The sequence below is a fragment of the Acipenser ruthenus genome, chromosome 15 (genome assembly GCF_902713425.1).
Source record: "Acipenser ruthenus chromosome 15, fAciRut3.2 maternal haplotype, whole genome shotgun sequence".
Taxonomy (NCBI): Eukaryota; Metazoa; Chordata; class Actinopteri; order Acipenseriformes; family Acipenseridae; genus Acipenser; species Acipenser ruthenus.
In genome coordinates this window covers 33,390,106-33,415,646 of record NC_081203.1, presented here as the reverse complement: position 1 = coordinate 33,415,646, position 25,541 = coordinate 33,390,106, and the positions used below count along the sequence as shown (strand labels likewise).

At 39.6% G+C, this 25,541-nt stretch overlaps 2 protein-coding genes across 4 annotated transcripts in view; one reads left to right on the top strand and one right to left on the bottom strand.

Moving 5' to 3' along the window:
* Positions 1-4,647: 4,647 nt before the first annotated feature.
* On the bottom strand, positions 4,648-19,386 carry LOC117422370 (protein lin-52 homolog). Of its 3 annotated transcripts, none has more exons than XM_058988030.1 (7): positions 19,174-19,382; positions 18,687-18,761; positions 18,060-18,097; positions 17,714-17,780; positions 16,949-17,032; positions 5,542-5,636; positions 4,648-5,009 (listed from the first exon to the last, which is right to left on the bottom strand). In XM_058988030.1, exons 1-6 carry the CDS (start codon positions 19,190-19,192, stop codon positions 5,581-5,583), a joined length of 339 nt encoding a protein of 112 aa, XP_058844013.1. In that variant the 5' UTR covers positions 19,193-19,382; the 3' UTR covers positions 4,648-5,009; positions 5,542-5,580. The 3 variants fall into 3 exon arrangements, with proteins under 3 accessions (XP_058844013.1, XP_033893214.3, XP_058844014.1); XM_034037323.3 differs by having other exon boundaries at positions 4,648-4,997; positions 19,174-19,379; XM_058988031.1 differs by lacking the exons at positions 4,648-5,009; positions 5,542-5,636 and adding an exon at positions 8,531-10,214 and having other exon boundaries at positions 19,174-19,386.
* A 187-nt stretch (positions 19,387-19,573) lies between these two features.
* The window catches only part of LOC117422368 (methylmalonate-semialdehyde dehydrogenase [acylating], mitochondrial), an 8,126-nt gene continuing 2,158 nt past the window's right edge, over positions 19,574-25,541 (top strand). The window contains exons 1-9 of the mRNA XM_034037320.3: positions 19,574-19,768; positions 21,023-21,064; positions 21,294-21,368; positions 21,903-22,064; positions 22,347-22,425; positions 23,563-23,865; positions 24,122-24,243; positions 24,691-24,880; positions 25,303-25,484. Of these exons, the coding sequence (XP_033893211.3) occupies positions 19,730-19,768; positions 21,023-21,064; positions 21,294-21,368; positions 21,903-22,064; positions 22,347-22,425; positions 23,563-23,865; positions 24,122-24,243; positions 24,691-24,880; positions 25,303-25,484 (1,194 nt within the window). The 5' untranslated portion in view covers positions 19,574-19,729. The remainder of the gene's footprint in view (positions 19,769-21,022; positions 21,065-21,293; positions 21,369-21,902; positions 22,065-22,346; positions 22,426-23,562; positions 23,866-24,121; positions 24,244-24,690; positions 24,881-25,302; positions 25,485-25,541) is intronic.

Genomic DNA, 25,541 nt, shown 5'->3' with positions numbered 1-25,541 from the left:
AACGAGTTCTAATCATTTGCTAATCAGCTATTATTAAATTATACTGGAGTTTCATTCATTAAGAGATCATTTGTGGCACACTTTGGACATCTGGACGGATAATTACTCCGAGATAATTTATGGAAATGAAGAAAAAGCCTTAGATGGAGATGGAGATAACAAACCCTGAACAAACTGCCGTGCACTATTGAATAAATAAATACACTGATTTATCGGAAGCGGTTGGTAATCTTCGCTGCACTCCAGCAACCCTCAGAGTAGACATTTCACATGACAGCAGAATCTACCTCTACCACCACATACACGTAACAGGTTTGGAAATGTAATCCCCCAACATGCATTGCTATAAAACGTGTTTCACTCGGATTTCAGATGCGCATCATTACTTACACATTGTGCGCGTGCCATCAAATCCAAACTTGGCTTCAATTTAGGAAATAACAGAATGCACACAGATAATTGCTCAATCAATCCATCCAAAGAAAAGCGTAATTGATACATTCGCCAAGCAATAAAACATGGAAACTGCGTCATAAGATGCCTCTTCTGATCTGAAACCATGCAATATTTAGCCACGGTGTCCTTGTAAAGTCCTATTGGGAACAAAGGTAAACGATCATACCTTTAAGGGAATGTGATTTTAGAAACAATGTTCCTTTTTTCCCTGTGGTAGCTGGGATCTATGTGACTGGCCTCTGTCCTGTTCCTCATAGACATCACAAACTGCCCATCAAAAATTGATGTTAATTGATAACTAATTAGTTTGCACCAAATTCGCAAGCAGCCTAGTTGTAAAAAAAATAAAGTAAAAAAAAAAAAAAATACAAAGGGCAACTAAATATTTAGCTATAGCTCGAAATGTGCAGATTTTATTACGCACCATTTAAAAAAAAAGAAAGCGTTCAAGAGACGTTGCAATTACCTTATCACCACTTGAAACTAATTGAAAGTCGTTAACTGGAAATTTCATTAGAACTATGGGTAACGAAGAAATCAATGTATCATGATATGATAATGCCAAAGATTTCACCCGGAGAGGACACACCCATTTATACAAATGTGGCCTGGGCTGGTTTTAGAAATCGAACTCTCGCTCCCAGTCCTGTGCTGGCAGGTTTTGTTTGCGAGGCGCGGCGCTTAACCCCGCTCTGCAGAAGGTCCTATTGTTATCTGGGGCTGTTTTGTTGTTTATTGTCAGCGCCCCACTCCAAAAGCTTCTTAAAACTCATCTGCATATGAAAATGAGCGCAGACTTGATTTACATGCATGAGAAGGATATACCAATAAGGATGTAGATTATGAAAAGATTTAGTTCAGTCGTTCTGTAGATTGGGCGTCCCATCAAAGGCCAAAAGATCTGACGATTGTAGATTAAAAGACAAACAGCTGTTGCCAAAATGTGTTTATTTGTGGTTCTCTTTTTTAATACCATGGATTTGGGGACTCATTAATGCAGCTGATCGTTTCCAAGCTGGTGTCTTCCGCAGTTATTAGGGGTCCAAACTATTTACAAACAGCTGACCTGCAGATTTAGTTAAGGCGCAGCTATCGAGTCCTATTTTAAAACTGCGTGAAAGCCGTATTCACTTTAAAAACAGGGTTGTATTTTACAGTGTAGGAGGCATACAAACAACTACCCGAGTGTGATCAAATGGACAGTTTTAGAAAACAGTATCCAACAACAGCATTCCATTATAAATCGGAATTGCAGGTAAAACCCAAATGTTCTAAAAATATGTAACCATGGCGAGGGATCCCTTTATTCGCGCGATGGTTATTCAGTGAAATAAGGACGGATTAATCCTCATTCACATTCTATTCATTAACAATTATGTATTATTATAATTATACTATTAGTTTTATAAAGCACTGAACAGTTTGCTTTATTATTTTTTTCTTCATGCAGCCTGTAACTCATTTAACCTCGTTGTTACCTGTCATTCCTGCACTGCCGTGACCCTGTGCGAGCCTCTGTGCTTGTGTGAATAGAGATGTGAGATGTAGTTATCACTTGTTGACCCGAGAGTCACATTGTGGGCACTTTTTTTCTGTCCTGACTTCAGAGTCTGATCAGTTGCATCACCGTTTCTATATTTTCCTCTTGGATCCATGCTCCGGGAATGTGATTGGGTCATACACCTGCAACAGAAAACAGCTGAGATGCTTGATATTAGTATTAAAAAACAAACACACACAAATCCAGTAATGCTTACAGTCCCCGCTTTCTGTATCATAACTGCTGTATGATTAGCCAGCTGAGTCATTTTATACATTGGGTAAAATACAAATTAAAAAAGTTTGGCAACCTCTGCCTATATAATATTTTATTTCAATCATTCATATTTGTGACAGAATATAGATTGCATAAAACACACACAAGAACTTTGTATACGTCTCAAAAAAAGAAGAAAAAGAAAGAACGCGTTTCCCAAACCCTGCCGAGGGGGGATGCACTGCTGACACAAAGCGAGTTTGCTAGCTCAACTTTTCTCATGGATGTTCCACAATGGAGCGCTTCTGGCCCGCCCGTCGCCATTGCTTAATTAGGCGAGGACTTGATTCATTTGTGGTAATTGACAGCTAATTACAGGCCTGAGGACACATCGCATTGACGTATGTCTCGGTGGTGCGGCTCCAAAGGTCAGGGAGATGTGTTGCTGACGGCTGGTTTAAGCCCCCCCCCCCCATCGGAAGTGACCCCAACATCAGCAACAAGTCTCGACAGGCTTCCCATGTCATATCCATCCCCATAATATGAGACAGACTTTAGAACTGCAGTGTACAAAAAGGAAATGTTTTTGATATTTAGGCTGCATTTTCCAATTCAACTAGAGTTTACATTTTATTAAAATACTGGCTGATTACCAAATGCAATTAACACATAAAACTAGTAATAGACACCTTTCCGAGTTCCTCGTGACTGGTCATTTTGTCTTAAAAATGTATCCTAAGCATGCTTCACAGTGATGCAAGTTACATTGCCATTAGAACCTAGGAGTGGCAATCACACTTTAAATTCCGCTGGAAGTGTCCTTCCTCTGGCAATCTGTGTGCGGCTAACCCATATGAATTTATAAAGTTGCCAAGAGATCACATTAGAATTCATATTAAATGTGTCTCCCCCCATGTCATTCTGTATAAAATGACTTTTTCTATGCTGTTGTAATACTGGTTGCATCTACACGTTGTACAACACCATTCGTTGGGCTAAATGGCTCCCACCAGTCCAGGATTGACCTACACATTCTGGACAGGCAGCCAGTATTCAGTACACAACTCATTTCAGATTTGTGGAGTTCTTTTTTTTGGTGGAGTTAACCACAGGTGGGATCAACAACATGATACCCTACAACTTTAAAGTTTCTATCAAACAGCGAGGCTGTAACAATAACACCAAACCAACAAGGAGACCATATGAGAAGGTCTGCAGGTCTGCAAACAATTTCAGGTAAAGCTGCTCAGGAGGTAAAACAGAGGCTGTTTGCAGTGGCGGTCCGAGTCGTGTGAATCGGAAAGACAATTAGGGGCTTATTAGCTGCCTGTGGAGATGTGTAACTGGGGTAGTAACCACTTGCCAAAACAGCCAAAGTTTTAGCGACATCTCCAGCCGAGAACAGACCGAGGCCCTGTCTCACTTAATTACACTGAATGGGCCTCTTTTTGTTTCCCCATTCGGCATGCTTGTCCGGTTCCCTTTTTGTCTGACCGCTAGCTCGGTCCACGCTGGAAGTGTGCTAATTAGAAAAGAAATGGTCCTAGTAATTATGTCAACCCTTGTTACAAGGAACAACAATGCACAATATTATTTTTACGCAATGCTTTGTGCAAGACCTCAGCTTCCAATTCTCATTAAGAGAAAAAACGTCCTGTACAAAGGACCTGTCCTAATGTCAGAGCTACTTATATTTCCAGAAAGGAGCGGTTTAATACAGAATGTCTGTGAAATGGAGGGGGCTTGAAGTTATTGCCCTAATTAATCATTTGTGGTACAGCAAGGGGTTTCACCCATTGTAGTTACAGCTAGAACGTTCTTGTTCAATAAGACATCACTTGCCCAACTGTCTCTTTTACCTGTCTTCCCAGCTTCTGTTGGTATGTTTTCCCAGTTTCCAAACTGGCACACAGGAGACTGAATTGAAACGCACAGGAGTCCAGCCAAACTAAACCGATTCCAAAGTGGGGCTTACCAGTGCTGTAGTCTTCTCTGAGGAATCGGTGGCACATCCAAGTGAAATGGATGTTAATGGGTATCTTTGCCAGTTTGTTGATAATCCACACAAACCTTGGATTAGAAATGAAAAGAATCGTTCTCACATGCCTCAGCTGAAAGCGGGTCCCCTGTAAAGCCACGAAGCTCCTGAAATGTGAATCCTGGAGATAGCATCTCGTCATTGCGGGCAGTACTGTTCTTTTGTATATGGGATGGCTGCAACAAGCTTAGGCACATGGTCTATCAGAGGTGTGTGTGTGTGTGTGTGTGTGTGTGTGTGTTACTCCCACATACCCCCAGAACATAGCTGTGCTGTGAGAGCTGACAGATACACTTGATAGGAAACTGAGGACTGTTCACACTTAAACAAACAAACACTGCAGCTACATATGCCAGAACCACATTGTATCATCTTCTCAATGTATTTGATGCATACATACAGCTTAATAGATTTTATTTTAAGAGAATTCAAAAAACAATATAATTATTATATAACAATAATAATAATAATATGTTTAACTGCATACATGTACATTAACCCAATGTGCAACAAAAGAAAGAGGTTCCAAATGGTTTCCTTTAAATAAAGACGACTTGGCTAATACAAGCTTGCAAAATTATTAAATGAAAATGCTCAATGTACAGTAAACTATCAGAGGCAGGATCACACAGAAATGCTGCAACAAGTCCCTTGGAGTGATGGCTGATTGACTCTAGGATTGATGGGAAGTATTTTGTCGTCCGTTTGTTCAGGACTCCTTTTTCCTTCACTCCAGGGATTGAAAAGCTGCAATGATGGCTGACATTTTATACTCGTTTTTTAAAACTAAATCTAGTCTATAAAAAGTTCGAAAGGTAAAAAGGTCTGACTATAAAACTAGTGCAAACATTTTGGTTAACTCTTTATCTTAACAACATAATTCACAATGAAGCAATTCTTTGATAATAATTCAAACTATTTTTACTGACAAAATACTTAAGGCAGAGAGTTTCAGGCTGCTAGGGTTAACCTGTTTTCCTCATGCATTAAAATAACAAAAATAATAACAAATAACCCAACGTGTACATACAGTATGCAACAGGGCTTCTGTGCTCACTCCCACCACCCCCATTGGTTCCCCTCAAACTTGTATTCAGGTTTCTAACATGTTGTTTAACCCTGATGAGCCACTGTCTCTCTATTTCTGGATGTGTTTAACCCCTTGGAATTGAGCGGTTGTTCAAATGGTTTCTTATTAAAATGAATCTGAGACTGGCTCATGAGGAAACCTGAATTTGGATGACCAGATCCAGCCCGGCAGTGCATTTTAAACCCCACATGTCCCTTGTACCTTAAAGGGTTAATCAGAACTCTTCTTCCTTCATTCACATTATTTCTTGGGTTTCTCCAGGATGTTGAGGAATTTCCCTCTGGTCATTTCTCTGGCTAATATAGAAAAAAGAAGAAGAAGAAGAAACACAAATTATAAAAGGAAAAAAAAACAAACATTTCTAAATACTGCAAACAAACCAAAACAAAAGTTATTAATATAATGCTTAGATAAAAAGATCATCTTAAAAAAAGAAAGCAGCTGAAAATCACCTTCCAAACCAGCTGCGGCCACATTTCATTCTTTGAGGTTTTAGGTCTTGTTTTCTTCCCCTGCTCTCAATCACAAGACTAACCAAACCGCATGGCTAACCTGCTACACTCAGCCTACTGGCTTCATGCTACAGCATGCTTGTGCGTAGGTACACTACATATATCTTCTACTAAATAAAAGATGATACATCCAACTACCTCCACCATACACATCCCCGGAGAGGGAGAGCTCATTACCGTAGTTAAAGATTTGTTTGAAATAGGTCCTGAGCATTGATATTTGTTACCAGAAACCCGTTATATCCCTATGCAAGCATGGGAAAGTAAAAGCTTGCTGGAGAGAATGTGTCTGGGGCACGGAGGTCCTGTGTTATAGGATGTCTGCACAGCTGTTACTGTCTTGGTATTACTGCACATATCATCTGCTGATTTTCCACAAGCAATTTGCTACGTAAAAAAAGCCCAGGCAAATGTAAACTGGATACCCTTTTAGAGAAGAGAGATTGAAAACGATAATTATACTACATGCAAAAATCCACATTAATGAATGTAATCTGGAGCTCAGTGTTTCTGTGTCACTGGTGCATTAACAGCTCTTAATGGGAATCCCGTGTAGATGGATTAGTCCATCCAGGCTGTGAGCAATTCGCCAGGATCAGGCTCTTAGAATTTCGTTTTCAGCTGTGTGAATTATTTGATTTTCACATCTAAGTAATTATTATTTTTTACACCCTCTGCTGTATACAGCTTGCGTCACTGTTCAATCACACAGATGTGAGATACACGATATTAAATGTACAAAAAAAGAAATAAAAACAGACTAAATATGGTGGTACAGCACCAGTTTCAATTTTATAATCAATAAATATTATTATATCCCCGTCGGACACAATTATTATTATATTTTTTTTATTACATTTTTAGAAATTTTAAAAAGAGTTTGTGTTAACTCTGTGGAGTTTAAGAAGTTTCCCTGCCAACACTTTGAAGAAAACATTATAAAATATAGCCACAGACAGGAACGCTAACATGGTACAACCATGTACTCAGTGACTGAAGGGGATATGCAGAACATACTCGTCAGTAACAGACTCTACACAAAGTTGAATCATTTAATGGACTGGCCATTTGAAGATGAGATTCAGAGGTGTGGGAGCAGTGTTTTAGCAGTGAAGTTTAGATAAGGTGCTCCAAGGTTTTTGCAAAAAAACAAAGCAACATTATTAAAACCAAGTCCTGTAGTACTTGCACCAATCAAACAAATGTGTAACACTCAAAACTATTGAAAAAAACTCAAGCCCATTATTATTATTATTATTATTATTATTATTATTATTATTATTATTATTATTATTATTATTATTAATAATAATTTTTTAATGTACCTGGAAACTGAACAGTAACAAATGACAGTACTGCCTGAATAATTATTTTTGTTGTTCTGGTTTATATTGTGTAGTAAAAATTTTGGCATTCAGAATAGAACTTTCAAAAGTCACAGCCACTATAATTAATACTCAGCCTGCAGTGAAATATTTATTCCATATTCAACCACACTAGTTCATTAATTGAATTGTTTCCCTTTGGAATTACATACCACAGATGAATTATTAATATTTGGGGAATTAACTGATTATTCACCAGTAATGAATTGTAGTTACTGAGTCCATACATATTCAAATACTGTACTACTTGTTACAGCTTAACATGGCTTGACTGTAGAATTAATATCCCCTCCTCTCCCTTAAAAATGTTTAGCAATGCAAACTGCATATTTAATTTGCAAGACATCAGACAGGGAGGGCATTTATACAAACATCTGTTCATTTTTGACTTACAAAACAACATCACACACGGCACGCTCATACCAAATTGACAGAGCACATGTTGACCTGCCTGGGGGTGGCAGGGCTATGTGTGTGTGTGTGTGTGTGCACGTGCGTGCGTGCGTGCGTGCATGTGTGTGCACGTGCGTGCGTGCGTGCATGTGTGTGTGTGCGCGTGCATGTGTGCGTGTGTGTGCGCGTGCATGTGTGCATGCCTGTGTGTGTGCGTGCGTGCGTGCGTGCGTGCGTGCGTGTAGAGTTCTCAGGCATATGATTCTTGCAAGCCTTGGTCAAGGCTCTGACAGACCTCAGTGCCCACCTTCCTTTTTAGCCCAGTTGTTACCAATACAGGACAAAGTAGCGAAACTGTGGTGCACATTAGGTACAGCCATGTTTTGAGGCTGCTGGTTTTCAGCACCCTAACCCACTGAGTAAATATGACTGACACTCAGCTGTTCTGAATGGTTAGTAGATCTTAAATGTTGCAATTTATATTAGATACAGTGTGTCCCACAAATAAAATAAAGTGATCTAAAATACAGCATTGATAACTGCCCTTTTTTCACATAAAGAGCTGGTATATAAAATAAATTCACCTTTTTAAAACTTGGAGAAATGCTATTTACTTAGGCTATACTTTTAAAAAAAAATGTATGTGGTCTCTAACTCTCCCCTTGATATTATTATTATTATTTTTTTTTTTTTTTTTTTTTTTAAGAACACCTGATCCATATTCTTACAGTCTGCTGTACAGCACATCTTGCAGTCAAACATTCAGCAACAAATCAGCATACTGATCCAAAACACTGTTATGTAGTACATCCCTGCTCCTCCACTGATAAGAAGCACAGTCCAGCTCCTCCACTGATAAGAAGCACAGTCCAGCTCCTCCACTGATAAGAAGCACAGTCCAGCTCCTGCACTGTTAAGAAGCACAGTCCAGCTCCTGCACTGTTAAGAAGCACAGTCCAGCTCCTGCACTGTTAAGAAGCACAGTCCAGCTCCTGCACTGTTAAGAAGCACAGTCCAGCTCCTGTTCTGTCCTGAATGTGTAAGCATGCAAGTACGGTTTATAGATCAAGTCTTTAGAATCTATACTATTTTGGCAGAACGTTATGCCTCGACATATGTGTCACTTATTTGAATGTCCATTACATTGCAAATACTAACATTTCAGGTTAGCTCCCTGGTAGTTTTATACATTAGTTAGTAGAGATACAGATTTCTTTATCACACCACCAAACTCTGTGATATTGATATGATAGGTAAAATAGTCAATGGTTTACAAAAGAAAAAAGGTTAATTTGCAATTTCTTTACCGTGGAAGATAATTAAAACCATTTACGCTGATATTACCCGATTAAGCTTTCTAGAAACTTTAGCAGTGAATATGTGTTCCTGAACACAGGTCTGTGAAAGGGTTACCCGTCTACTCCTCTGAAGCTAATGAAAAAGCACACTGGATTGTAATTTAGATGAGGCGAGCTGCTCTGAATAATAATGTAGGAAAAGCTCTGTGGCTGTTTCACCTTGAGGTGTCCATCATCAGGTTAAACATGATGCTAATTGGATTCAGATTGATTAATTTCTCTCACTGCTGTCTATTCGAATAACGTTTAACAAAATAATCACAGCGCCCAACACTGAAGCCTTTCCTTAAAAGGAATAAAACCATCAGAAATCAAGAGCTATGAAATAAATTAGGATGACCCGTAATTACTGCCGCGGTGATATCGTTTTCATATTAGAAGAAATTACAGGAGGAGAGAGGAGAGATCTTTTCCAACTTGATTTACTTTTTAAAGTGCTCATTACGATGAGGTGGGGGTGGGGGACGGAGGGCTTGATCTTTCTGATGATTTCTTCAGGCTTGCTTAGCATTCACTAACAGGGCACTTGCCTTGTAGTTTACAATGGTGAATCTGCACTTTAGTTTTGTGGTTTACAATGCTCCCCCCGTACTGTGCGTTTGCTTTGTTTTACCATTGTTTACCAGTTTTTTTTTTAATGCTTTAATATACTTCAGCGATTTAGCTTCCTTGCCTGTGTTTAACAGTCCTTTAAGGCTGAATACCAGTAATCCAGATCTTGAGACGTTTTCAGGAGCGCTCTCTTAACGGAGAGCTGCTCTCCAGATCAGCTGGTCAGGAGGAGGGAACTAAATGGTAGAGCAGCAAACCCTGATTTATGGATTTCCCAAACTGATGAATTCAGTGAACAGCAATTTTTGCAGGGATGCTCAAATGAACCTGATAAACTTGAGCACTGGTAGATGATGCTTTCACCAGAATCTAAACAGAACCTGCTGGCCCCAAGGCAATCGTTCAACCTACAGTCCTGACCATCAACACCCAGCCTAAACTAATTCTTAAACCAAGATTTGACTCGCTTATATTTATCAACGTTTATTAAATAACCCACATGCTTCTTTAGAGAATTTTGTATTTTTTTTTACAGCTGTTCTTGCTGTCACGATTCCTCTGTAGCCGAGCCCGACACAATGATGAAGTGAAGCCTGCTGTCTCCCGCGAGACTTCCAGCGATTGCTCTTCTGCTCCGGTCATTCATTCGTTTTCAGTTCATCCCAAGTTTCCTCCTTGCATGAAAGTAAAATGATTTGCATTGTGAAGTCAGATTGAAAACTGCGATAAGAAGGTCTACAGGATAACCTGCGGTCTTGTTCTCCACACACACACACAAAGACACACGCCAAGCACACTCCCAGCCTCAAGATCAATACCGATTAATGGAAAGTGACCTTTCTAATCAACTAAACAAATCTCCAATTACAAATTCTGTACTTCGTTAATCAGCAACTTTTTAAGGTTGCTATTTACACTGAATGAATGTTTTGTTTTTTATAAACTCTTGTCTGTCTTCAGCAAAGAACACGTTTTAATATCTAATAGTTTAATAAAGATTATTATCCCAATTCATTTTCAACTGGCACACCTTTTCCTGATTTCAAATTTTGTAACTCAATGCTGCTAGCCACGTATCCTTTAGGTTAGTAAAACAACATGCCGGAAGTGTACAGCATCAACTGGTGAGCAATACCAGTGCTTCAGGCTGGCTAAAAAAAACAACTGCTGTGCTTAAGGGATTGCTGTGCTGTGATTATGACTTGAATTTAAAGGCTGCTTTTCAATAATCTCCCTGTAGAAATGGGAGCATGACAGCTCTTGATGATGCAGTGCTTTAGACAGCAATCCAATTTAAAATGGTAGCGGCCATTCACAGGGTGTCCAAATAACACGAGGCACTTCTTATTGTATCTCTTTTGCCCTTAATAATTACAATAGGAATAAAAATAATATCCCTAAAACCACGCTGGGTCTGGTAATCAGCCTGAGCGGTTATCAAAATCAGCTGGTTGTTTGGCCAGAAGTAACAGGAGTGGAATTAAGATGGCTCCTCTTGGCTCCTCAGTCAGATGACCACCTAGGTTAACTAGTGTCCTTTTTCCTCCACTCTGCCCTAATACAGTTTCATTAAGCCACAAACAGACTGTAATCCTACCCCTTTGCTCCTCTTAAACTGCCACACTGAGCCATTACAGAGTGTAATCTTTATTTAATGGATTTATCATCCATCCTCGCTGCCATGATTCCCTGGGGCCTCGGAGAGCGAAGAGGAGATGACAAGTCCTCACCACACCCCCCCACCCCAACCCCCAACCCGACGCTCATGTTTGTGTTCAAAATTCAATTACCCACTTATTGATACTTCACAGGCATATTTAAGATGCGGACACGAGGCATGATTTCCCAGGGGGGCTCTGGGCTCCTCTTTATATCCATGCCCATCTCCCCACCCCATTCCTCCCAAGCCCCGCACACTCACTCACACACTCACTCCCTCACACACACACACTGGGCCCAATTCCTAAGGCGTCCCTATTAATAGGAAATCAGTCGCAATTCATTCATTAAAATACCCAGAAAGGTTTTCTTTCGCTCCCGTGATTAGCTGAAAAAAAAAAAAAAAACAACCCTATGAATTCTTAATTTATTTATGTAAATTACGTGTCATTTCGAGTCTGCTCATGATGGAACAGCCAAGACAGAAGGTGCAGTGTGCTAAACTTTCTCTGCATGTACTGGACTAGTCTTGCTGCTAGACTCCAGGAGGGATTAATGGCTAATGAAGTTTCTGTTTGTTTTTAATTAATTTCCATTCCCTTAATGGCACACTGTTCATTTTATTGAGTTCAACATAATCTGTCGGTAGTCAGTTACCAAACCCTTATGGGCAATATTTTATTTGAACTGTTTTAACACAAAGAATAGGCACACATGTAGCTGTACAGTTATGGCCAATTGCATCACCCTCTAAAATTAACTAATTTTGCTTCATAAAGTCGAATGAAACCTGCTGAATAATGTTACGTTAACGTACTGAATTACATACCGCTTTGTAGTTTTCCATATACTTATATAGTTTTACAAAAAACTTGACAATCTGACATTTCAAAATCTAACATGAAATATTTTACTGCTATTATATATATAAAAAAAAAAAACCAAAAAAAACAAAACAGTAGGAACTTCCGAAAAGGTTTCACAGTAATGGAGAAGAGCACATGAGAGAAAATCTTCTCCCGAACATGCAGGCAGAGAGACCACTAAATAGTAAGGCAAAGGAAGACAAGTGTTTTTAAAAGCAGATCGCAGAACGCTACCCCGAAAATGAGATGGGAAGCTTGTTTTGGCAGAATTTCCAACGTTCTGATGCTGTCATTCTGGCAGACATTTTGAGCAGAAGAGTTCTAGTGGCACCTATTTATCTCAAACGCAGCGCGTACTTCACTTTGAACCTGTCAGCGGCACCACTTCATAACCGTTACTCTGTCTTAGTGGCACACTGATGGATAGGTAAGACATTCCCAGGATAGGGCAAAAATGCAATCATATTCAGTAATACACTTCTTTTAATAAGGCAGAAATTGATCTTCTCAGAATCTCTTGAAATGGTCTCAGAAAATGGGATCCCATTAAGAATTGTCACATTTGCCCTTCAGAGTTGTCTACGGGTACAAAGCATAGCTTAGGCCACACTCTCTTCACAGTATGTGGTGCAGTTGGTGGCAAGAAATAGTTAGGCTCCGAATTAACACTTTAAGTTGTTTGTGCTGCTAAAAAATAATAATAATAATAATAATAATAATAATAATAATAAATAATAATAATAATTTAACTGGGAAACTCATTCAGACTGGTTGTTTATCCTTTCAATAAAAAGTGAGAAATGGATCAAATCTTTGCAATGGACTGACTTGTCAGGGTGCTACTGTAGATTGGGCTACTGTGGTTTCCTTGACAAATTCCCAGTTATCTTCAGAATCATAGAATTAAATCACCTGGAAAATGAAAGGACGGCATTGTGTAATTGTTTAGGTGAGAGCTGATGTTCCCGATGAGAGCTGACCAGCTCTGAAGGAAAGGCGAGCCTGGTGCCTTTCACCCGAATAATGAGGACAGGACAGTTCTCTCAGAGGAAAGCCAATGTGAGAGCATGCTGGCTAAATGAAATAAAAGAACATCCCACTATTCACAGCAGCTTTAACGGCTAATGAAAATAAAACAGATTTACTAACATTTGAATACAGAGAGAGTGGTATGGAGGACCAAGAGCCACGGCTTTTTAATGTTTTATAACTCCCAGAGAGAACGCACATACCGGCAGATTTCTTTAGAAACAAAAAGGATAATCTCTTTGGTCTTGCAAAACTTCAGACACCATCCACTATTGCTTATTAATGGTAAAGATGCATGAATAAGGGATACACAGTATGAATTGGGTTTGTTTTGAGTAAAGAGAGAACAAGAGAGACACGGTTTACATGACTGTCAGTTTTGGCAATGCATATGACAAAAAAAACATGCACAGCTGCCAGAGATGTCTAAGTTCTCTATCACATGTCCAGTAATGAGAGCCGTACAGTAATGCAAATATTACATTTGGACATGCACTTGTTTATGGGATATGAAATAAGAGCGTTTTTAATAATAGGCTTGAATCTGGCATTTCACAATTGATTGCACCAGCTCACAACTGCACTATTCCAACTGTCTTGCCTGGATCTCAGCGTGGGCACATTTAAAACCGAGCAATAAGAGGTGACGATCAAAAAAAGCAGCAGAGACAAAAACAAATCCTGAAGGAAACAGTTAACAAACACCCAACAAGTGTTTAAAGTACCAAAGCCCCAAAGCACCAGAGTCTTCCCAAAGGAACGATCTCAATTCAATTACCATCAATAACATTAGTTATCAGTCTTGTTTCGTATCCCCCCTGGGAAGCAGGCTCTGATGGCAATACTTAGTGTTCCGTGGTAAAGCTATTCATTAGGCAAGAAGCGAGCAGCTGGGACTGCCACGTGCTCCCTTTCAAGGAGCCGGACCCACTGGGAATTAGGGGATGGATATCATTTCCAGAAGCTGGTCGGTGCCTCCGTTGCAGAGGCAGCTGTGGGGCTCCCCAGGAGACAGGGCTCTCATGACACTTCAGTGTGAACTTGAACGCGTCACCTTCCACTAATTATCTTGAATAAATGATGGATTTGGAGTGATGGCCCAACAGAACCCATACATCTACAATACACCACCAGCTAGTCCAGACACAATATTACATGTATATAAGCCTATAGCGTTGTAATTACTTATTGTATTAAAATGGTTATTCACTTAGAACGCACAAAGAAATGTATTTTGTCGTGTTTCAGAGACAGAGATCTTAATACACCCATCACTATTGATGGAGAAAGAAAAAAAAAGTTATTTTTGTACTATTCAAAGCATGCGTGTGTCACAGTAAAACATGGAGACAATCGCCTAAGAAATGCAGAACCCAGTGCCAACAGAAACATGTTCACTGCCTCATCCATGACTCCATGCAATGGTACAGACCCATATCCCCATTGCTGTTGTAATGCAAGGCTGCAGTCATTTTACTACACCCCAGCATGTTATATAAATGATTGGTGCACCAAGTCATTAGTGACTTGGAGAACTTTTTTAATAAGCCGTGCGTTTATCTGGATAATAAATCTCAACTCCACCCAGCTCCGCTTTCCTGTCTAATTTAAAGGTTGTAAAAAAGGAAGCCATAATGAAAAAGTGTCCAAGATTTACAGGGTTTGCAGAGACACACAACAAGCAGCAGATTAAACCACAGCGCTCGGAAACCTACAGTAAAAACACACTATTAAAAAATACAGTATTGAAGACCTAATTATAATTTTGACATGAAACCATTTAAAATCGCATCTCTAAGTTAGTCACCTGGTCAAGATTGTGAGAACATCAGCATCATTTAGCATACAAGTTTAGTAATGACATTTCTTTCCACTTCATAATAAAACGAGACATTGACAAAGACATCTCCTCATAACATTGGTCTAATTTGAATTACAATGACCTGAACAGCAACATTCTTGGTCCAGATTACTGCTCAAAGCTGGGAGGAAACAATTGCTTTGATGAACACAGTTAATACATTATCTGCGGTCAATTCTTTGAATTGTCGCCAAGTATGGTGTGTGTGTGTGTGTGTGTGTGTGTGTATGTGTGTGTGTGTGTGTGTGTGTGTGTGTGTGTGTGTGGTACTTCAGGCAGTTCAATAAACCTACATTTCATGGGCAGTACCTTTTGACACCTCTGTGTTCTACAGGTCAATATTAAAACTGTAACTGTGTGCACCAGACACCAATGGTTTAATTTTCTTCTGAATTAAGGCTCATCTGTAGTGCCACCTATTCCCCAAGCTCCTCTTTTAGCATTCCTTATAAAAAAAACAACCTCCTTCAATGTACTAAATAAATAGTTTAGCAATGCAAGTACTACAACAAGGCATTCATCTTGCTACACGTTATTTATGCCAGATTTCAAGAACATTTTGCTCAGCTAATAGAGAAGCAAATTACAGCTGCACATGCGTAACCTTGCACAGTAACACTGTGACACAATGTAAATTTGAATCGTCTTGGTCTAGCTGCTGTCGTTTTACTGTATAATATCTGTCAGGGATTCCACCGCTGCAAATCACAATACAAATAAGATGGAAAAATCATTTTACAATGATCACTAATGTTACTTACTTTAGCAGGTTAGTTTCATTTACAAATATTAAGCAGTAAAAATAAATAAGTTTAGTTGAATCTACAGTAACTATATACAGTACATCATATTTACAGCCTTCTGAATCCTGTTGCATTCAGATTCTCCTTGGGTATACAGCTGTTCACTCTTTTTGAATTATCTGTACATATGTACACACACACACACACACACACACACACACACACACATATATATATATTAGACACACACTCTCAAGGCTGGTGAATTATGAGAAAGATATTACAGCTCCCACTTAATATCTGTTAATGACTATATGCCACATGTCATAAGGATTAAATAAATAAATAAATAAATAAATAAATAAACATTTTAAATGCACCAATACATAAGTAACCATCTTGTTCTTAACAAATAAAACAATTTAGACCATTAATGATGATAATCCATTCTATGGATTATACAGATTGGGAAGCTGACATATTAATAACCGTTATTTTTGAGCTTGCAATGTTGAGATTTACAAAATACTACATCAGAAATGTATTTAAACAAAACAAAAAAGAAAACTAGAATGACTCTGTTAAAGATGAACTCCATTTGCTGCAAACCACCAGGTGAGATTGTAACTCGGAGAGCAGTTACTCAGCTCACTTTTGATATAGACAGTACAGAGAGTTCCAGACACAGTTAACATAAGCCTACAGAAGGCTGCAGAAAGGAAGCAATTAAAATGGAAAGTATTGTTAAGTGAAATATACTGGCACCAGTATGCATAAATCTAACAAACGCAGTGCCGATACTAGAAATTAGATTATCCGGTTTCTACTGTTTCTTTATTGAATGCATTCATAAACTGAGGCTGCTATTTGAAAAGTAGGGCAATCTCCCTTCTGGCTCAGGCTGCTGTGAAAGCATACAAAACCAACACACTGCAAGCAGAGCTCTGAATAATGAACACAGCTGACTGAGCAGGAAAAGCTGGACAGCACCACCCAGTGGTGAGCAAAAGAATATCTTTACTGCTTAACTACTGTATGACTATACCAGAAAGAACGCTGTCACAAGAAAACACTGTTAAAACATCCAAGACGACAAACTGAAGCAGAAAGCTCTGTCATCATACGGTAGTATGATGGGCAATACGTTGGATAGATTATCTGGCCTCAGTGAACAACCGTTTGAAATGAACAAATCAGGACCATTAGGGGCTTGATGCAAGATAAAGCGGGAGTTTAAAAAGGACACTTACACTCTTCTAGCCCAAGCTGATAAGCCAGATTCTGGAGTCCTTTCACCTTCTCCATCAGATTTGCAGTTGTCAGGCTCCCCAATTCTGCAAACAGACCACTGAATCAGTCAGCCCCCCCTTGTGGATATGCCATTTTCACAATAAAAAGAGAGAAATGAGAATATCCCTGTACAATATATCCAGTGATTGAGATAGGTCTAGTAGCAGGACATACTGTAAAACATTAGTAATGTTGTTTTATATGAAGAACCTAGAAATACCAACATGCAAGGATATCAGAGCATTTTTTGAGCAACCTTTTATACCATATGGTCACAATACTCAATAATAAATGCTGTTTTCAGGCAACATTTTAATTTGAACATCTTACCAACGGCGTCAGAAACCATGTAACATAAAAGATAATATAAATAAACAATACAACAGAACATTTAACAGTAAAGGGTTAAGGTCCCAAGGCGGCTGGTTGTTTGACCCTGTCAAGTCTCTAATCGACTCTACTTTCTAAATCTTACTGCATTGTTACACACCAGGTCAAGAAACAATTGCTCTAGTGTGCTGAGTTGAAAAGCCACTGCAAACGTATTTTTTTATTTATTTATTTTAATCCCAGGGCAAGAACAGCTTACTGTACCAGCCACCGAAAAGTGTTGCATCTCAATGTACTTAATTTGTACACGTGCTGGACTTCCTTTGAAACCAGAAATGAAGGCAAAATAAATGAATGTTGTTTTTATGTTAAATGGCAGAAAAAAACTACTACACCTTTTAACATTTCAATGTCATCATTCTCCAGTTCTGCCATCCATTTGGGAGGGGAATTGGTAATGGGCTAAAAGACAAAGCAGAATCAGGGTTTACCAAGTAGAATGTGTAATACAGTACAATTACTAATGCAAGAATTTCTTTCTTTGAAATATATTAAAAAAAAGCATTAAACCAAAGGTGAAATAGCCAATAGATATACAAGGCAATGTTTTGTGTTTCTAAATTGCTGACAACTGCAACGCTGAAAGTAATCAAAACATACATATTTTAGTTTAGGTAAGAGAAACCGATACAACTAATGGACATAAAAAATGTAAGTGTACATATATATATATATACTCACACTTTTAAAAGAGGCTGCAAATTCTGCTACTCCCGGCACTGTAATAAATTAAACAACATGTAACTGAAAACTAAACGCTGTTCAGAAATGATGAGCCAAAGTGTTGGCTGACTGTTGTCATAACTAATTGCATTGTTCAGGTCTGCGTGTCAGGGGAGTACTCCGCTTAATGCTTTACACATTGTACGCGATTGAGAGTCAAACAGTCAGTGAGCAAGGTATCACCTTGGTATGTTTAGAAACAGCAAAGAACCCTGCACTCAGATTCTTGATTGAAATCACAGTAGAGATTTAAAAAAAAAATTATTGAGTTTTAAGCAATTGTTACAGGGTGTATACCATCTAGTGGTCAAGTTCTGCAATGACGTGCTATTTGGAAATACAAAGTATTTAGGAGAATTGAAAACACTGAATTCCTTATTGGAATGTAAACAACATTCCCAAGTCTTTGAGCGACTTATTGTTGGAATATTAATTTGGCGTTTGCATCATTATTTCAACAAATGTATTAAACATATTTCATTTGGAAAGTCATGGTGTAAATTAACATGTGTATGTACTGCATGTTTGCTTAATTAAAACATACCGTTTTTAAAAAAAAGAAACAAAACCAAAACGAGAACTTACATTGTTCTGGCCACAGATCTGGAGATGCACGATCTAACTTTTCAAAACTCAGCAGAGAAGTTTCAAAATCTTCACCTGGGAAAATGAAATGCATAACAGACAGTCGCAATGCGGTTAGATGTTCTTGGAAAAAAAACCGCTTTGATTAACTGTCTTCGTTATAAAAGAACCACACTTCATGAAAATGTTTTATAGTAACGTGATCTATGTTTTATTGCCATCCAAACTGCTGGGAGTCACAAACGATTATTCAATACAAAACACAGGCAAGTCTGATTGATTTCCCGAATTCCATTGAATGCCGGTACAAACGTTTTGGCAATTGTTCAATTTTGCATATTACCACATTGTATTTTATTATCGTAACACGGGTATTCCTTTACATTTAAAAAAAATGCAATAAACTATTTTGGCTTTGATTAGTTGTGTAACTGCAAAAGCGTTAAAAAAAACCCAAAACACTGTCAATTTTGAAATTAAAATTTACCTCCACTGGGAGACGCCATCTTAACAACAATACCACGTGATCAACGGACTTCCTGTTGTCAATGAGAAAAACACATATTAGAAGAGTTCTAGTATTTTATTAATTTCATTTACAACATCTTCATGACGCGGTAAAACCAGAATCGACTTTTTGTAAAAACAAAGATCAATCAACAAATCATAAGGGCTCGGTACAGTTCATGTTCGTTCCAAGATTGATTTTGAGAGTAACCAATCAAAAACCGAAAACAAAGTTGACCGCAGATCGATAGACCAATAGGAATTCGATGAGTAGGCGGTGCCTGCTCTTCATTTGCATCCCTGAAAAGTCGGGCTTGACCACGAATCAATGGACGCCGATGTTACTATCCTATCACAGCTGTCGTTTGGTGGGAGTTTTTCTTTTCTGGCGAATGAATGGCGGGTAGGAGGATGTTATTTTCTCGTTCCTCCCAGCTGGTCTGAAAGAGCCTTCTGCAGTTGAACTTTCAAAGGGGGAGGTCGGGAGAGTTAGGTAATACCGAAGGAAAAAGACATTCAAAATTATCCATTTCACCATGGCAACCTCAATCATGAGGTGTGTTTGGAAGAATAGGGTAAGGCAACCTTTTCATGTAATCGTACCGCGTGTACCGTTTGTGGAGAAAGACATGTCGTACGTCCATTTGCGATTCTCTTTGTACTTATGATCTTGTAGAGTGCCAAATAAACCTTGCGCACTTGTCTAGACGCTACTGGTAATGTATGCTATTAACACACATATTTTATATGAGTTATGTAATAGTGACATTCTTCTCCCATGTAATTAAAACGCGTTCCTATATACGAGTTACAATGTAAAGAAATACAACTCAGTAATATCGTAATGATGCTTCACTAGCTAGCCTTTGTCTGTGTCATTAACCATGTTTTATAATGTTACCTCAGTTAAGAGCAATACTGCATATTATTTTTGCCCATATATTTGATTTAGTAGCCGTGGGTCAGGTTGAGTTTGGTAGCTAGTAAGTAGTAAGCAATACGGTGGCAGAAGGCGACGAAGTCTTAATATAGTTCTGTGTACAGCATGTCTCTTCCACAAAACTGGGTATGTTTACTGGCACTAGGGCAGCTGATTCCGCTGTTGCCAGTAGCTGCACAAAACACATTCTTAATGAAACCACCCATTGCACTTTCTCTAAACATAAAGTCAATACAATATAATTATTTCTGTCTTCAGCCCTAATGTGAAGTCTTTTTGGTGCTTCTTACTGGCAATAGAATTTATACTGTTAATAGGACCCCCCCCCCCCCCCCCCCCCAAAAAAAAAAACAACAAAACCGTGTAGTACCTTTTCTAGTGGTTCAAACCGCTCCGATCTAGATCATCTAGTCGCCCTACCTGCTCATCTTTCTGAATCTGTTCCAACACCCATGCAGCTGCTGCTCATATTTTTTCACATCTCCCTCCAGGTTCTTGCTATGGTAAAGGATAGCGTGCAACCTGACTTTTAATGCTGTTGGAATTTGAACTGGAACCTAGGATCTCTGGGAGTGATTGCAAATCCAATCTTGCTGTGTGAGACTGCTGCTTTGGTTTTGTGTACTTTTCAAAACTAAGATCACGTTTTGGATAATGCTGCCAGGGTACACATGTATTTCAAAGCTGACCCAGACATTGTTTTAAAGGTCATAAACTGAACGCTGTAGAAGTTCCAGTGTTGCCAGTCTTTTGGTATGGGACATGCATAATAAGCTCTGGTAGCATGACTGTTAATCTTCTGCACCATTACAAACTTCATTGTGCACAGCAACCCGTTCACTGCTGGGGCTGAACCCTGTGTTTATTGAGCGGGTTTTCTTGGTTTCAGGTACCTGTACAAGTGGGACGGATGTGCTACTCCTCCTCAGTGGTGAGTTCATACATGTTATTATCCTATACTCAAGTAAGATGGTCATATTTAACTGAGAAAAGTTCATTCATCTAAATCATCAGTCTTCTTCATTTTATTCATTGATTTATTTTTTGTTCTAGCTATCTCAAACTGATTTCTAGAAATACCAAACCAGCCTGTAAGTGTTACTGTAAAATGTTTATGAGAGTTTAATTCTCTACAATTTGCCTCTCTCTCTCTCACACAGCCTACAACCAAGCTGTTTATTGATGGAAAGTTTGTTGAATCCAAGAGCTCAGAGTGGATTGACATCCACAACCCGGTAAGTAGTGATTTACACCCCCTACATGTAGCGTTGCTGGGCTTGTACAGTACTGCAGGTTGTAACTTCGACAAGTTTAGTTTGCACTACTGTAGCAAGGCTCCAGATGTTTTCTGATATCACATGTATGTAATATTTTGTTACTGTAGTTTATTATGTATGCTAGAAACACAGTTCTGGTCATTTCTCTTGTTTATAAGTAATTAATCTGCCAGTATTAATGTTCGCTTGTTACAAGCATGCCTTTCGACAGGGAGGCTTTTCTTTGTTTATCCTAGTGCAGCTCTTTGAGTAAAAGCTTTCAGTAAAAGAAATTAATTAAAATAAACATCAGTCGATGCAATCAGCAAATCTTTCCAGTCTACACCATGGTTTAGAAGTTACCAAGCTAGTGCATTCCAGTGTATAGATTGAAACACTGTGCAAAGTTGCTTCACTATCTCTTTGTAGTTTTGTTTGGTATATTAACTTTTATATTGATAAAGTTATTTTTTTTGCAATCTAATATATGTGTGTCTTTGTATTTTTCCAAAGGCCACCAATGAAGTTATCGGGCGTGTTCCAAAGGCAACCCAGGAGGAGATGCTGGCCGCCGTGCAGTCCTGTAAAACAGCCTTCCAGAGCTGGTCTGGGACCTCCATCCTGAGCCGGCAGCAGGTCTTCCTCCGATACCAGCAGCTGATCAAGGACAACCTGGTAAGAGCTCCTCCTTTTCATGTTTATGACAACCGCAACTCATTTTCTATTCAGGTCTAGGAACAAAAAGAGCTCTTCTCAGACTGCTCATGCAGACTAGGAAAAATAACTGCACTTAACACAGCAGGGTATGCTCCTATGTCATTTTTGTACGACTGCTTTCTGTATAATATGCTTGAATGTTTTAATTGGGTATTGTAAGGTTTACTTTTTTTGTAAAGTTAAACAAGTGATCTGTTTTTTGATTGTATCCTGGACATTAATATGAATTTTCATTTGCAGAAAGAAATAGCCAAGATAATCACCCGGGAGCAGGGGAAGACCCTGGCAGATGCAGAAGGAGACGTGTTCCGAGGACTGCGTAAGTCTGCTTACTGGGGAGAGGGGCGTGCTCCGGGTTCATGAAAAAATGAATGGCTTAAAAAAAAAAAAAAGTAATGCAACATAAAAACATAAGAGTCTTCAAGATGCCTTTCCTGACACTCTCCCTGCTATTCCCTTCTCTGCAGTTCAGAATGAGAGTTTCCAACCGGTAATACTGAAAGCAATTCACTGTCTGTAGTCTCAGACTGGTTTTACCCTGATTTCAGTTTTCAGCTGTGTTGTGCAAACAGCGTGACTGCAGATCCAGTGTAGCAGTGTCTAAAGATCAAGAACCAGCGCAAAGCGAGTTGAGTCTGCCTAGGTGTTAAATAAATAAGGAGCTTGTGTTTAAATCAAACACAGCTGCAGGAACGCACTTCAATCTAGACTTTAGAGAATGGGGTACTCTTGGTCTTGACTGGAAGTTAGTTCCATAAATAGAGTAGGGTAGGTAACCAGTGAAGACCCTAACCTTCCAAACGTTTTTTAAGCTGCATTTAGGAATCTTTAGCAGATAAGCATGGGCTGGAAGAATAGTGAGTCAGCAAGTTCTTGAGATAAGAAGGCCCTGTACCATGAAGGCCATTAATAATGTATTACAAAAGATTAAAAGCTTAATCCTTACATGCTTTATGCAATATAGATTTGTGGCGTTTCCCTACAGCCAGAGTTGGACAATAAAGACCCTCTGACACGCAAGTCCTGTTTTCAGAGGTGACCTGCAGTCAAACTGGACTTTGAAACAAGGATATTATGTCAGTCTAATGCTCCAAGTTAACCATTAGACTTCACTGGCAAGATGCAATTACATAGGGAGCAAAATCTGCAGCAAAGTCTTCATGCTGGACCACAGAGTCCCCCCTTTGAAGTATTAGCATACAGAAGCCTTTACAACAGAGCGCCTACTTCCAGCCCTGTCAAAGTGTCTGTTAGTTATGCCATCTTGCCAGTCACGACAAGCTGACATATATATCTATTAGGGATTTCCTTTGCGTAACAAATGAGCCATGTTAGGGACACCCGTTTACACAGCAGTGTACAATATAATGGATATCGGATGTTTTTGTTTTCTTTTTGTGCAGCCCTTGTACACAACACCCATGTTATTTAAATACCTTCTTGATTTTCCCTTCAGAGGTGGTCGAGCACACCTGCAGCATTACGTCTCTAATGCTGGGGGAGACTCTGCCCTCCATCACCAAGGACATGGACTCCTACACCTACCGGCTCCCCCTGGGGGTGTGTGCCGGCATCGCACCCTTCAACTTCCCAGCCATGATCCCGCTCTGGATGTACCCGATGGGCTTGGTGTGTGGAAACACCTACCTGATGAAGCCCTCGGAGCGAGTGCCTGGGGCCACCATGCTGCTCGCCAAGCTGCTGCAGGACTCGGGCGCCCCCGATGGCACTCTGAACATTATTCACGGGCAACATGATGGTAAGGGCAACTCCGTTTATTTTGGAAATAAGCATGGGAAAAAATCCCATTGCATAGCAGTTTGATACAGTCCTGGTTTTGGTTACTGTGAGTTTAATAGAACACACCTGAGCTTGTTACCTATACACTGTGGCTTATCAAGCTCGTAGTAAAACCTGGTATGGGTGAAACTGTTATGCAATAGAAGTCTTATTTCCATCCCTGATTTATTTATTGGAATTTTAATTGATTACTAATGTTATCTTTTTACCCTTAGCTGTGAATTTTATCTGTGATCATCCTGCTATCAAGGCCATCAGCTTTGTGGGATCAAACCAGGCTGGGGAGTACATCTACGAGAGAGGGTCCAAGAATGGCAAGAGGGTGCAGTCCAACATGGTAGTGAAGCCTAGTTTATTCCAATGACAACGATTGTAGCTTCATTTGCAAATCTCACATGATAAAGGCTCAGATGTATTTTTGTGTGATTGGTAGCAGCGATTTACTAAAAGAACATTTATTACAGGCCCTTCAGCGTTTAACGACTTCATGATGTCAGTTTCACCTGGGGTAAAATGGCCTCCCAGGTCTAGAGTTGCCCTTGTCTGGATTACATAATGCTTGCTTGCTGGCTCAGTTTACCCCTTTCAAAAACCACGCTGTTTCAGGTTTTGGTCAGCAGATGGCACCAAACAGTAAAAAATTAGATTAGTGTTGACATTTACATGAGGGACTACATGGCTGGTGTACCACTCCCTAACCGCCTGTGCTGTTCCCTGGCTGTTTCACATCAAGTTGTGAAGCAGATTCTTGTCAAATGGCAAAACAGTTGTCTGTGTTTTTCAGGGAGCCAAGAACCACGGAGTAGTGATGCCCGATGCTAACAAGGAGAACACGCTGAACCAGCTTGTGGGGGCAGCGTTCGGAGCTGCAGGCCAGCGCTGCATGGCCCTCTCCACAGCAATCCTAGTGGGGGAGGCAAAGAAGTGGCTGCCAGAGCTGGTGGACAAGTCCAAAAAACTCAAAGTCAATGCAGGTAGGCGCTTGGGTAGAAAATGAGGGCTTGTCTGGAGACCTTGTGTTGGGTACTGAGTTTCAGTTACATTCGACAGGAGAGACCATACATGTCCATTTAGGAATGGGCAGATATTCTTAACTTACCACTGTATTTGTAAACAGGCCTAGGAAAGACTGCTCCACTGCAAACTGGTCTTTGTGCAATTCCTACTTCTACAGACTGATATTATAGCAAAGGCAATAAATGGGGTCTACAGTATATTTTATTGGTTTAAAGTATATACCACTTTTTTATTTCTCAGTATAAGTTTTAATTTTCTTTGGTTTTATCAACTTATACAGTTTATTAGAGCAGAGATGGCATTGAAAGGTTTGCAGTCAGTGCCGTTCTTGGCAGAGTTCTGGTTCTGGTATTGACTCTTGCCCCCTCGAATCTCCCAGGTGACCAGCCAGGGGCAGACGTGGGTCCCCTGATCTCCCCGCAGGCCAGAAACCGCGTGACCGAGCTCATCCAGAGCGGAGTGGACGAGGGCGCATCCCTGCTCCTGGACGGCAGGAGCGTGCAGGTGAAGGGCTATGAAAGTGGCAACTTTGTGGGACCCACCATTCTGGCTAACGTCAAGGTAAGGAAGGACAGGTACAGGAATTGATGCAGAAGACTGAAGTGTCCTGAAATTATC